This window comes from Pseudorca crassidens, chromosome 16 (genome assembly GCF_039906515.1).
Source record: "Pseudorca crassidens isolate mPseCra1 chromosome 16, mPseCra1.hap1, whole genome shotgun sequence".
NCBI lineage: Eukaryota > Metazoa > Chordata > Mammalia > Artiodactyla > Delphinidae > Pseudorca > Pseudorca crassidens.
In genome coordinates this window covers 72,203,098-72,217,643 of record NC_090311.1, presented here as the reverse complement: position 1 = coordinate 72,217,643, position 14,546 = coordinate 72,203,098, and the positions used below count along the sequence as shown (strand labels likewise).

At 39.8% G+C, this 14,546-nt stretch overlaps 1 protein-coding gene across 15 annotated transcripts in view; it reads right to left on the bottom strand.

Moving 5' to 3' along the window:
- The window catches only part of ANK3 (ankyrin 3), a 332,431-nt gene that overhangs the window by 51,896 nt on the left and 265,989 nt on the right, over positions 1-14,546 (bottom strand). For 13 of the 15 annotated variants that reach the window (XM_067710883.1, XM_067710881.1, XM_067710879.1 and 10 more), the window contains 7 exons: positions 6,677-6,888; positions 4,715-4,922; positions 3,337-3,433; positions 2,502-2,730; positions 1,701-1,826; positions 810-932; positions 344-370 (listed from right to left, as the gene is read on the bottom strand). In XM_067710883.1, the coding sequence (XP_067566984.1) occupies positions 344-370; positions 810-932; positions 1,701-1,826; positions 2,502-2,730; positions 3,337-3,433; positions 4,715-4,922; positions 6,677-6,888 (1,022 nt within the window). The remainder of the gene's footprint in view (positions 1-343; positions 371-809; positions 933-1,700; positions 1,827-2,501; positions 2,731-3,336; positions 3,434-4,714; positions 4,923-6,676; positions 6,889-14,546) is intronic. The other 2 variants (XM_067710893.1, XM_067710894.1) reach the window with 1 other exon arrangement.

Here is a 14,546-nt window from a genome sequence, read left to right as displayed (position 1 = left end):
TCATCTTTGATTTAAAAGTTATAACAGTGGATACTAGGTGAAAATATGCACAAACGTATATTTATCCATGCCAATCTATCACATTTAAAAAATGCTTAAAGAACTTTAGCTCCTCTTTTTAAGTCATTAGCTGGATTTTAATTCTATTGATTGTACTAAAGTACTCTTCTGTACATGTGGAAGAGTAAATTATTCTTTAAGGAAAAGTATGCTTTACCTCATTTAAGCTAAGATCTGCAAAAATATAATACATTTCCCACACTTCAGCCCTCTGCAACTTCTTTTATACAGTTCCATTTCTATTCTATCTCCGGTAGAGTAAAAGCAGAAGTGTTCATATTACCTCATCCTCTTGATCTGACTCTGTCTCCTTTTGGTTCCAAGATGCATTGCAGAGACAAGGAATATTATAATGGACAGCAGGGAAAAGAATATCAGGATATGAAAAGGACTGAGTAGGGAGCACAAAATGCAAGCTGCTTTAGAAAGCAAAGCAAACCAAAAGAAGCCAACAAAAAATATCAAAGCTATACATCCATGGCAAATTAATGTGTGACATTATTTGAAAACAAACAAAATCTATGAACTACCAGCAGAAGCAGAAGCAATAAACAGAGGACTCAATCGTACAAACCATAAGAATCTGACACCACAGTTACAAGACTTAGTCAGTCTACACAAAGAGACTAATAAAACTTGAGTTTCAAGAGCTTTAATCATGTTACAAAGCATTCCTTAATTGCATACCAAGGGCCCCCTTCTTCAAGGCCAGGGAAAGAAAGTTAAAATAAGCCAGTATTAAAAGATACCTTTTTATGTGCGGGCAGAGTGATGTTTAAGTTGCAAACAGCTGTTTGAGGCAGTCCTTTTGTTGTCTTTGGTTCTTTCAGAAAAGACAGACGACCGCAGGGCTCTTGGCTGGTGTCTCTAATCTAGAAGAATTTAGGTAGTTGACAGTTACAGAAAGAGACTTTTCTGAGGATTGCCCATCTGCACAAGAGTTAAGCGTGTTTGTTTTATGGAGCCCTTCGAGAACCAGGAATAGTAAACGGAAAAGGTGATAACAATTACAGCTCAGCCGACATAGTCACATTTAAACCTGGCAAGATTTAGAATGCCCAATTCCTAGTCCAAACACAGGAATGTTACGTCTGCTGGTCTCATCCTGACAATCCAGTGTATAGTCTGAGTTATATGTATTTTCTTCCTGTCTAATCATTTCTTTCTTTCAAAGCCTCAGTTTTAGCAACCATAACAGCAGCAAATAGTAATAACAATAAAACAATTCTCCTGTGTCCTCTGGTTCTCTGAGGAGGAAGACGGTCTCTCCAGAATGTCCCCGGGTTCCACCAGAAATAAAGATGAAACTTGAACAATCAATTTGGATTTCATCCATTATTTGATTACTGGGCAGTCCAGATAGGATGCATTTTGTTATTCTAGATTGCTTGGTCTCACAAACATTTGCCTACATATAAATGATCATTTAGCTGTTTAAAAGGTAGAGACTCTTTTTACTAATTATAAAGCTTTCCTGGCTCTAAAGTACACTCAGGTAGAACTAGGACAAAAATCTGACTTTCTTCCTATGAATTTAAGTTTGGTGGGATATTTCCAACTGAATAAATCATTAGAATCTTTTTTATTCTTTAAGAGCATTTAAAAGAAAATCCACAGAGTCTCTCTTGAAGGTGATTTACCTTGATGGAGAATGGCAGTCTATTTTCTTTGAAAGCATAAAAGTTAAAAACAAGTTGCTGTCCTCCTTTGGTAAGTGCGGCCAGGTTTCCATAACAATCAACATAAATAGGCTTTCCTTCCAGAACCTTTTGGAGTAAAAGAAATACATAATTTAATGGTAAATGGAAAGAATTCTGAGATTTTAAGTCATATAACCTTAAAAGACCGACATGTTTCTATGTCACGTTTGTCTTGTAATTGGGAAATTACTTCTGGTGGTGCTATTTGCCACAAAAATAACTCTATCGGTTCACAATTAGTAACTGCGATTGGAAACTGCAACATGGACATGTACAAGACAGAATTATAGATTTATTTCTATTCTACCAAATATAAATCTAGATTTATTTCTATTCTACCAACTTTAAACATATTTGAGAAAGTGCCTGATATCAACCACTTACCCATAGAGTTTGAAAGTTTTTTTGGACTCTTAGATACTTATCCAGTGATTGAAAAAGGAAAATCATGGTGATGTGTCTAGACAGTGAACATGAAAATAACTCAAGTGGCCACAGGAAAATCGCAACCATGACCTAGATTCGTTGGTACTACATTTTAACCAACTAAGATAACCTCGAAGACATTTAAAATCATTTGAGAGTGAATCTGTATCACATTTTAAAACAAAAACTAAAATCAATAATGTATTTGATATTTATAGTACATGCTGTATTAGGACCTCAAAAGAAAACTCAATGTCTGGAGAATGTAACCGAAAGTGCTGTAACTGTTTACAGCACTTGCTGTAAACAAGGTACCTCAATATCTTTGCTTCTTGCAACTTCCTCAAAATTCTCTTGCTGCTCTAAAGTTTTGTCCACTTTATCATCTGTCATGCAGAAACATCGCAGAGAGGATTCTACAGGATCATTCATTTTGGCAAAAACAACAAACTTGGCCATATATGGAACACATATTAATTCTCTGTACAGTTGTGTGGCTAACCCCACAGTTTCTAAAACTTGATGGCAGTCTGCAAGCCAAAATCTGAGGGAGACAAAAACAAAATATCCAAAGTATAAAAATAAGGAGATGTCAAAGCCAAATCTTAAAAAGATTCACCATTAAAACAAAGAGTATATAAAGGAACTAAACCAAAACATTAACTTGTTCATTTGAACAAACAGCAAAGATATTTACTCTGTTTATAAAATACAGAAACCCTACTTTTATTACTTGTTATGCTTTTGCTAAGAAAATGCTAAGAATTTTTCTCCTCTATTTTCTTTTCCATAAAATTCTTTTTCCCCTCTTAACACATAACCCACGACAAGCCTTCCTTTCTACTCCTGCTTCAGAGTTTATTACTTCACCTCTGGAAGGAACAAGAATTTTATGGGGGAAAATGGGAGAGAAAGGAAGATCCTATCCGTTTTTATGAATTGCTAAGAAGCAAGTTTACTACCTTATAGGCTCCCTGTGAGAACCGGATAAAATGACATCCAAGTGAATTTAAAATTTCTGAGTTAGGCCCAACTTCACCATCAGCATTTTACAGAACAATTATACTGGTATTAAGCACAACAATTTTTACTTTCCAAAAGGTAATAAAAATAATTCCTAGTACTTTTTGGAATCCTTTTATTTCCATACCTGGCAGAAACATTGGTTGTAAAAGAGACACAATCCTTTATAAACGTCAAAGGAGTAGTTCCTGTGATGTCTTCCCACTGAGCAGGCGATGTGCCCCCTGAGAGAACAACACCAGATATGTGACTTTATTATGGGAGATGCTCCTTGTAAAATTTTTAATGTCATCCTGTTCTTTCTGTATAGCCAGTAACTCGCAAAACTTCAGCACTTTCATTAATGACACGTACGAAAGACAGTTCTCCTCTCTACTCTCCTTTCATACTTTGACCAGCCTATAGTGACCTCCTTGTAAGATAATATTAGGTTAGGAAAAAAATCACCTTTCTGTTTGTCTGGATACTAATGAATGGCTTAAACTTGGGGCACACAAGTTTAAGCCATTCATTTTAAGCCACAATTTACATGTGCAAAGATTTGTTGTTGCAGATAGTATAATTCTTTTATTTTTTATTTATTATTATTATTATTTTTTTTGGCAGTACGCGGGCCTCTCACTGCTGTGGCCTCTCCCGTTGCGGAGCACAGGCTCCGGACACGCAGGCTCAGGGGCCGTGGCTCACGGGCCCAGCCGCTCTGCGGCATGTGGGATCCTCCCAGACCGGGGCACGAACCCGCATCCCCTGCATCAGCAGGCGGACTCTCAACCACTGCGCCACCAGGGAAGCCCATTCTTTTATTTTTTAAAGAAGTCAAGAACTATCAGGAAAGTTAAAATGAAAGTCATTTTATACTTCCTGAATCATTTAACTTTCCAGGCTATAAGGGGAACCAGCCATTAAAAATACTCTTCAGAAAAAACAAACAAACAGGAAAACCTATCTTTAAGTTATAAACTCAGGTTAATCAAATGATGAATTAGCTCTGGACTCCGGGTGCTTATCACAAAATGTGTTCACCTAAGTCCTGCATATTTAGTCTATTGGATTACACTTGTGAATAGAGTAGGTGAGAAGAATCATATACTCACTTGGCTCTTCCCTACTCCTGGCGCTCTGTGGGAGCCTCTGTTTCCCCCAAAGTCCATGCAATTTCCTATAGCCTAAAGGGTGTTGCTAGGTCTGTTACCTCAGTCACCGAGAGATTACCTAGATGCTCCAGTAGATTCAATAATACCTCAATCACCTTAAAAACGCACTACTATTAACACTAAACTTAATAGGAAAAATGATACCACTGAAAAATGTCATGCTATCAGCATCTTAAAGAAATAATTACAGGGATAATAGAGAAGAGGTGATGGACAAGTAAAATGTTTTATTCTTTTTTTTTTGCTACTCTTATAATGTTGGCAGGGATGTTCAAAGGCTTTCCATCTTTGTACAGAATCATTGCGAATGCTAGAGCATTAATAGCAAAAACAGCAACAACTTAACCAAACCTGTAATGCTACAGAGAAGGCGCAGATTGGGTGTGGTGTCTCCCTTGTACCCATTGGAGACACCTTCTCCGGAGGCCGGGGGCACTGGAATGGTCATTGTGATAGGCTTATGGAATTTCCTTCTTCTGGGTTCCACAGTGACAATTGGGCTAAATGTTGCTTTGTTTCCAAGGATCTTTTTCACAGTTTCATCTGGAACAGGCTGGGCCTAGAGACAAGAGAAAGGACCTTAAATGAAAGTGGACATTTTGCTCTTATCAGAAAGTGGACTTTTTAACTGAGGAGAAAAAACCCAAAAACGACCACCAAAAAAATGTCTTTCTTCTGCTATTAACATTCTTGTGTATGCCTTCTGATGGCCACATGTATGGGTTTCTGGTAGTTATATATCTAAGAGCCAAATTGCTATTTGGTACACATATGACCACCATTACGACATAATTGCCAAAATGTTTTCCAAAATGCTCGTTGCGGTACCAGTTTTTATTCTCATCAGCAGATGTGAGTGTCCTAGTTGTTCTTCTACGTATTTGCCAACACTTGGTATTTTCAGTCTTTTTTTATGTTAGATATTTTATTGAGTCAAGTTTAACATTTTAATATGTTTATCAGTATTTGGAAATGGAAGAGAACATAACTTTCCAGAAATTTTGTTATTTTAAAGAAATCTTTTAAAAAATTTTATGGGGCAAAAAAAAAATCGTTCTTTTTCATCCTTTCTCACTATTTCAGGAAGGCATAAAGCAAAAACAAAAACAACCTAACACTGTAGCAGGACCTACAGCTAGAGTATGTTCCCAGTAGAACACAGACGGCATGGGCTTGCATGAAAGAGACAGGATGTCAGATCTCATGGCAGAGAAACCGCTCAGTCTAATCCAAAGGACAACAAATATTGAGTCCAGTATTTTTTTTTTTTTTTTTGCGGTATGCGGGCCTCTCACTGTTGTGGCCTCTCCCGTTGTGGAGCACAGGCTCCGGACGCGCAGGCTCAGCGGCCATGGCTCACGGGCCCAGCCACTCCGCGGCATGTGGGATCCTCCCGGACCGGGGCACGAACCCGCGTCCCCTGCATCTGCAGGCGGACCCTCAAACACTGCGCCACCAGGGAAGCCCGAGTCCAGTATTTTTTAAATCTATGCAGGGCGTTCAGTAAAACGTTACAAAGGCAACTTGTACCCTCAATTTTTATTGAGGTTTCTAGAGTTAAGTAACAAAAAGGCGTACAAGATTTCAAAGGATATCAGTTCTAGTCTAACAATTCTTTTCATTTCTTTGCAATTTGGTAGAATATTCAATGTGGGAGACAGTTGCAGGGAACGTCATACTACTGAAATGTAAGGTGGTATCTTTAGCTCCAAATGTTTACTGAACTTTCAGTTAAACTATTAATTACTATATTAAGTAACAACACAAATTAAGTTATTTCAGGTTATTTTCCTTATTCAATAAGAAAAAAAAGTACTGGTTAAGTTCTAACAGAAATGAATAAATGGAAGAAAGACCATTCTTGCCAAGATTTTCAGCCAGCTTTCCAAACCAAAACAAGTTCCAACTGGTTTGGTTAAAACCCAGCATTTATGATTTACTTGAACTAAAATCTGAAAGCTTGCAAGTTTCACTATTATAGATTTTTATGATGTGGCATATTATAAACCAAATCTAATATACTTTGTTTCTTTAATGGTATATGTGCTGTTTGGTGCTTTGTTGCTCCACACACTGAGACCAATAACCTGTGGTTAAAAAAACCCTAAAATATGTCCCTTTTTTCTATAAGCCAGTACGCTAACTTCATACGTAATACTTTTTATTTAAAACAGGTTAATCATTCCCAAAATGGCCCAAATGCTTCGATTAGCAATATATCATAAGGATGAGTCATGACAACAGTTTTCAGAGCAGAACATGCTCACATGCTCTCTCCACGTACCAAGGAGAACAACTTTTTGTGAACATTACCTGGAGGCCCACTCGAATTCTTTTGGTTAAAGCACCCTCTGGGAAAGAAGCTTGGACGAGGGGCACGGTGGTACTGCTCAGAATTCCACCTTCAGGACCAATCTGATTGCTTTCCTGCTTAATCCGTGAAACCACTGCGAAGTACTGGGGGAAATCCTTAGTGATAATCCTGCAGATACGCTTTTTCCCTAACTCTTCTGGGCTATCAAGTTCTGAAAAGAAAAAAGAATGAAAAAGCCATGAGAATAAGCCTATCTACCCAATACCTTGAGACAAACTGATGTGTAATATTGACAGTTAAAATTATTTAGATTCAGTAGTATAAACAGTTTTATGATAAAGAGAAAACTATAGTGACCTTAAAATAATACCAAGCTTTGCAAAAATATTATAAAGCTATTCATGCACAGTATTTGTAGAAAAATATTTCTACTGCAGAGGAATAAACATTTTCAAAAACTGGCATTTTACCACATATGGACAAATTTCTACTCTTCGAGAAGGGATACCTTAATTCTGTGCTTCTTTACAATAACCTGCCCTCAAGATGCCCAAAGTGAGAATGAGTCAGAAAAAAGTAAGGCCTCATAAGACAGTAAGGAAAAAAAAAAAAGAAGAAAGTAAGCACTTCAGTATGTGTGAAAGGCTCTAGAACTTTATTTGAAAACCTCTTTAAAATATTTTAAAATTACCCAAATGATTTGTATCATCATCACCAATTTCTGTCTGCTCATCAATGGCCCTCATACATCAAGCTCAACCTATTTACAAGTGGACACATCTTCTTCCCTTCTGTCCACCTGCAGACCTACTTCTTGCCTTGTAGTCCTAACTCTGGTCGATTTATTTTACACTTTGCCCAGTCCTCCAGTCCAATAGCTTTGACTGACTGACTTTACACTTCACATCCAAAGGTCAAAGTCCCGTTGATTCTGTCTTGGAAAGGGCTTGCTCTCCTGCCACCCCTCGTTCAGACGCCGTTTCGACTTGCGTAGATTACCGGCACCACCGCTTAGCCTGTCTCCCTGTCACTCGCCTCCCCTTTGCTCCAGTCTACCTCCCGTGGTGCAGCCAGATGGGTTTCTTTCAAAAGCCCAGCTTTATGCAGAATTCTGGTAGGTTTAATTGAAATAAACCATTAAAAAAAATCGTATGCAATAATATTTGAGAGTAACCGAGAGTATTTTGGAAAAGTAGATTTGTGAGGGGGAATTTATAAGATTTGAAAACTTAACCTATAAGTATCACAATAAAACAGATATAGAGAGAAATATAAGAATATAAGAAATAGATAATAATAGACAAATAGGTCAGGGGGACAAAAACAGAGAATCAAGAAATAGATTCAACTTTATCAGGACTTCTCTGGTGGCGCAGTGGTTAAGAATCCGCCTGCCAGTGCAGGGGACGTGGGTTCAAACCCTGGTCTTGGAAGTACCCACTTAGTTGCTTAGCAAAGCAACTAAGCCCGTGCGTCACAACTGCTGAGCCTGCGCTCTAGAGCCTGCGAGCCACAACTACTGAAGCCCGTGCGCCTAGAGCCCGTGCTCCGCAACGAGAAGCAAGTGCACTGCAATGAAGAGTAGCCCCTGCTCACCGCAACTAGAGAAACGCCCACGAAGACCCAACGTGCCCAAAATAAATAATTTTTTAAAAAGAAATTCAACTTTATATATGTGTATACATAAACACATATACATATATATAGTATATGTGTAAGTCATATATATGTACTTTTATATATATATTATGTATTTAGTATATTTAAATCAAAGTCATATTTAAACTTCAGTTCAGTGGGGGAAAGATAGTTTATTTAAAGGACAGTGTTAACATAATCAAACATCTATGTGGAAGAACAACGCTAAATCACTATATATCTTATCGTATATTAATACAAATTCCAGCTGGACAAGAGACTTAACTACTTAAAAAATTAAAATATTATCAAAAAAATCAAGAGAATACCTTTTAGCCTTCAATAGGAGAAACTTTCCTACTCAAAACTGGATACCCAGAGGCCTAAAAGTCAGTTCTGACTATATAAAAATGTAAAGCTTTCTATGACAAGAATAATAAACTTGAATGACAAAAGGTAGACTGGGAAAGGTAATAGCCACACGTGACAAATGAAGAACTAATATGCTCAATATCAACGGCAGCTACAAGTTGATAAGATGACAGAGAAGCCAACGGAAACTAGCAAAATGTTATAAACAGGCGATTCACAGAAAACGGCCAATAAACTTTGTTACAATATTCAAACTCGGTAATTTACGTGGAAATACCAATTCCAACAAGATACAATCTCCTGCTACAAACAAGATACAATCTCCTGCTACAGAGAAAACTGGGGGAAAACAGATGCTTTTAGTCATTGCTGGTGGGTGTGAATGGCAATAATCTTTTGACAGTGTAACTGGGCATCTTCTACTCAAAATGAAAACGCATCTACCCTTGGACCCAGCAATCCCATTCTCTGACGTCTTTCTTACAAAAGCACAGGCAAAGCGGCATTGCTTGTAATGACTAAAGCTTGAAAGAGCCTGCGTGCCCATCAGTAAGGGCTTGGTTAGATAGGTCACGGTTCATTCACACTTGCAGCACTCCTGCAACGAGTGACGAGGAGGATTCAGATTCGTCCATTTACCAAATATTTACTGAGGACCCACTATGTGCAGGCACTCGTCTAGTCACCAGGGATACAGCAGAGAGCAAACTAAAGTCACCGCTTACAGGGAGATTACATTCTAATGGGGGGAAGGGGGGAAGGGCACACACCACTGAGCACATAGGAAGAAAAAAAAATCAAGGGGAGGAAATAGAATGTGATGGGGGGGGTGGGGGTGGGGGTGGGGAGGGTCAGGAAACACCTCTCTGAGGAGGTGACAGGAAAGGTGAGCTCGGAGGGAGGGAGGGAGCCAGGCAGGTAGTGGTTGACATGTATAAAGTCAGGAAGGAAGCAGCAGGCAGAGCAACGTGCACAGTGTGATCCTTTTTAGAGGAAAAGTGTAATCTGTATGTTTATATATATATATTTTTAAATTTATTTATTTTAGGCTGCGTTGGGTCTTCGTTGCTGCGCACGGGCTTTCTCTAGTTGCGGCAAGCGGGGGCTACTCTTCGTTGCGGTGCGCGGGCTTCTCATCCTTTTTAGAGGAAAAGTGTAATCTGTATGTTTGTGTATATATATGTTTTAATTTATTTATTTAATTTATTTTAGGCTGTGTTGGGTCTTCGTTGCTGCACATGGGCTTTCTCTAATTGCGGCAAGCGGGGGCTACTCTTTGTTGCAGTGCGCAGGCTTCTCATTGTGGTGGCTTCTCTTGTTGTGGAGCACGGGCTCTAGGCACTCAGGCTTCAGTAGTTGTGGCACGCGGGCTCAGTAGTTGTGGCACGCAGGCTCTAGAGTGCAGGCTCAGTAGTTGTGGCACACAGGCTTAGTTGCTCCGCGGCACGTGGGATCTTCCAGGACCAGGGCTCGAACTCGTGTCCCCAGCATTGGCAGGTGGATTCTTAACCACTGCACCACCAGGGAAGTCCCTGTTTGTATGTTTTTATAAGAGAAATTTGCAGAAGAAACCTTCTACGCTATTAACACTGAGAACTGGAGTTGGAGGTGAGAATAGGGTGGGAAATAATACAGCATTACCTTTGGGTTTATGTAGCTGGGGTGGTTTTAGTTGCTACAAAACAAAGGGGAGATTTCCACACTTCAAGGAGGGGTGTTGGTTTTACTTTTGTTGTTTGCTACTCACAGAAGCCTCTTTTCATTCCTCTGATACCTACAGCACATGCCTACCGTCCCTCCACTACGAACACGTTTGCCGCCTCTGTTAGACACAGGGCTGAGATAGCGGCATATTCCACACAGAAATGTGCAGAATGGTAAAATGGATGGTTAGCTAATTGGATCAGAGACATCTTCTCATTTTACAGATTAACCACCACCAAATTAATTGTCAACTAGGAGAGAAATAGGGTTCACCCCAGATCAAATATGGAACTGGAATCTTGGTCCTTTTTGTTTTCTAACCATCTCCTTCCCCCCTGCTCTGTCAAAACCTAAATACTGAGTCTCTAGTGAAGGAAAAGAAAACAAAGGTAAAGAATTAAAAAAAAAACAAAAAAGCTAGTATAGAAAAACAGGAAGAAATCAAAGTTTGCTCAGGAAAATATTCTGGGGAAGTTTTCACCTATTCACCAATTGATAAAGAATAAAAGTTTTCCATACAGAGCAGGTATATTTCCTTTCCCATGATTTGGCTTATTTTAAAAAGTCTGGGGCTTCCCTGGTGGCACAGTGGTTGAGAATCTGCCTGCCAGTGCAGGGGACACGGGTTCGAGCCCTGGTCTGGGAAGATCCCACATGCCGCGGAGCAACTAGGCCCGTGAGCCACAACTACTGAGCCTGCGCGTCTGGAGCCTGTGCTCCGCAACAAGAGAGACCGCGACAGTGAGAGGCCCGTGCACCGCGATGAAGAGTGGCCCCCGCTCGCCACAACTAGAGAAAGCCCTTGCACAGAAACGAAGACCCAACACAGCCAAAAATAAATAAATAAAATTTAAAATGTAGTGTCAAATCAGTTTATTAAAAAAAAAAAAAAAGTCTGAATTTCCGAAGTTCATAACTCATGCTGCAACTGAAAAAGTTCTGATAATTTGTAACTGCTGTGCAACTCATCACCATCAGCTAAGTAGATACTTTTTTAATTTCAGCTGCAAACCTGTGATTATGTTCTCCTTTAGAAAAGACTTAGGACTCCACACAGTGCAAGCAGTTTACATGGACTCTGCCATGAAATTATACCCTTCAACCAAGACAGATTTCCTAACTCTGCCTGTAACAAGCGTGTATCCTGTGAGTATTAAGTTTACTCAAGATTATTCTGGACGTACCGGTGGGAGTGAGGCATCTTTCGGAGGAATTGTGATAATGTGCACTTCTCAGCTGCTTGTGTGTGTGTTTGGGTGTGTGCACATACATCTGTGCGGAGTTAAGGTAGAGACAGATGTCTCACCCCTGGAAACTAACAGCAGTGGATTGGGAAGAACTACAGTTGGCGTAGTAGAGGTCGCTTGGCCACACTTATGCCGTCTTACCTTGGATGAAGCATTAAGGCCACCCCACACAGAAGGTGAGGGGGTACCCCTCAGATGCAGCAGATGAGTGGTAAATGGAGAAGCTCAGATTTCTAAGTCCACACTGAATTTCTGACGTCTTTCAGGATTTGCCAGTGACTCAGGGACCCTCTGTGTTGTACTCTATTTTGAAGCTTTTAGCAATTCCTCTGTCACCATTAAAACTTGCATAATTATTGACCTTCAATGTGTATTTTAACGGGTACTTTAAAGATAAGGCTTAACGTAGTGGAATAACTAACGTGTGGATATCAGGCACTGGCGTCTCCATGCCCCATTTTTTAAGTAGAATCATACACCTTCTTGAATTACTCATATTCCCAGGCCTCTGCATGATGAAATGGAGAAAAGATATCTTCCCTTAACCAGATTACATTCTGTATGTATGTCTACTTAAAATATTTTTAACTTTTTTCCTCTGAGAATAAAAGTTAATAGAAGTATAAAAATACTAATACTAAATATTGGTTTATAATCTTTTCAAGAGCTACAGTTGAAGGCTGGGCCATTACACTCTAGGATATCTGCACAAATAAGAAAGTAAATGATGTGGATAAGTAGGTAAATGTGAGGAGGGAAGAGGAAGAGGTGAAACCAGTAAAGTCACTACAGGATGCTTACGGCCTGGACGCCTACCACAAGATTTTATTGGCTATCGTAGAACAGAAGTTAGATAAATTATGATATATTCATACTACGGTATACTGTGCTATATTGCTATTTGTAAACTAAAAAGGCGTATCAAAAAAAGTCAGATTTCCAGGCAAATAGGAATGAAGTTTGATCATGTAAAAACGAACAACGCCACTGTTCTGTCCAGGACTGAATTTAATCGGAGTTTAAAATGGTCTATTACTTAGACCAGAGAAGCAGGAAGATATTACCAAGAATCTTTGCTTTGTTCCCACCCTTTACATACAGAGATAAACTCAACCAAGTAATGCGCACCACAAACATGGTGCCTGGATCATATTCCTACCCACAGAGAACCTAGCTCCCAGAGGAGTGTGCCCCAGACTGGCCAGATCAGAAGCAACACCGGTGCTACCTATTAAAAGCAGAGATTCCTAGCCTTCTCTCATGGAGATTCTGAGTTGGTAGGCCAGGGGTGGAACCTGAAATTTCCATACTCAACTCAGGTGACTTTATGACTTGACACATTTGAGAAGCGAGGTCTTAGTAGACTCTCACCCTGTATCTGTCCTTAAAAATCCAGAACCCAAATTATTAAAAATATGACAACAGGATCCCATGAAAAACAACTCAAGGATGTTTCAATATGAGAAGAGGAGCTTATGGGGCAACAATAAATATCTACTAGTTTAAAATAGTTTTATTTTTAAAAGGATATACTAAACCACTCCATAGCTATAGAATTAAAGGAGGCAAGGGCATAAAAAAATATTAAGAGCTTTTTACCTTTCAGGGTGATTCATAGTGCGTAGACTATGAAAGAACCCTGGATCCCTCTCTCTTTCTCTTTTTAATTTGTTACTAGCAAAGTTTCCTCTCTCTCTCTCTCTCTCACACACACACACATCACAGGGAAAAGAGAGAGGTGAGTTCTGAAATAGGTTTGGCCAGGAAGAAGGTTAAAATTTACACTTACTGCATGTCTACTTTGTGGCGGGTCAATTACTATTTTGCCCACATAGCATTTTGGTAAAGTAAGTGTCTGAAATTCAGAGAGGTTAAGTGACTTACCCAAACTGACTTAGCTGGTCTGCTTTAGAGCTGAGATTAGAACCTAAGACCAGGCTGGGGGAACGGATGAAATCACACAGACATGGACTCCAACCACCGTTTAACACAGTGTCTTTGCAGACTACCTGGCATGTGTGTAGTGGTTGATAAACAGATGAGTAATGGATGGATGTGCAAACACCCTGGTCCAAAAGGTGACATGACTTCGTACTGGCCCCACTCCAGGAGCACAAAGCTCTCATGATAGTGGCGCTTTCTGCTGCATAAGAAATGGAAGCTGATGTTCTGCAGCATTCTTGCCTCGCTGATGAATGATAAATGTCTTAAGTACCTTGTAACTCCTTTAGTTTATTTGTAAAAGCTGGGACAGCATTCTCTGTAACAGGTTTTGCAACAGAGCAAGAAGGATCATAAAATGCTTTGCAAATATGAATGGGTGTGAAGGTCATAATACAGTGAATCCTAAATAACAGGATTGAAATCATGTTCCCACAAAATGAGTTTTTCTTAAAGCATTCAAATGATCACAGTGATTAGTTCTGCCTCACTCTTACATGCACTAAATGTCTTGATAACATGGTCCAATGGGGCCATGACTCTCTTTCCTGTATGGAATTTGTTTTCTGAAGGCTGTTTGTGATCTGGTCAGGTTTGAGTGTGAACAGTCTATAGAAGGAATACAACCTCGAGTTTTCACAAAGGATGATTTCTTTTTTTTTTTTCTTTTTTTTTTTGCGGTACACGGGCCTCTCACTGTTGTGGCCTCTCCCGTTGCGGAGCACAGGCTCCGACGCGCAGGCCCAGCGGCCATGGCTCACGGGCCCAGCCGCTCCGCGGCATGTGGGATCTTCCCGGACCGGGGCACGAACCCGCGTCCCCTGCATCGGCAGGCGGACTCTCAACCACTGTGCCACCAGGGAAGCCCAGGATAATTTCTTTATCTAGGGTTTCATTTCGGGTCATGTGAATGTTCTCTCAGCTTGCTCTTCTACGAATGGAGTACTTGATACTGAGCGGTGGGAAA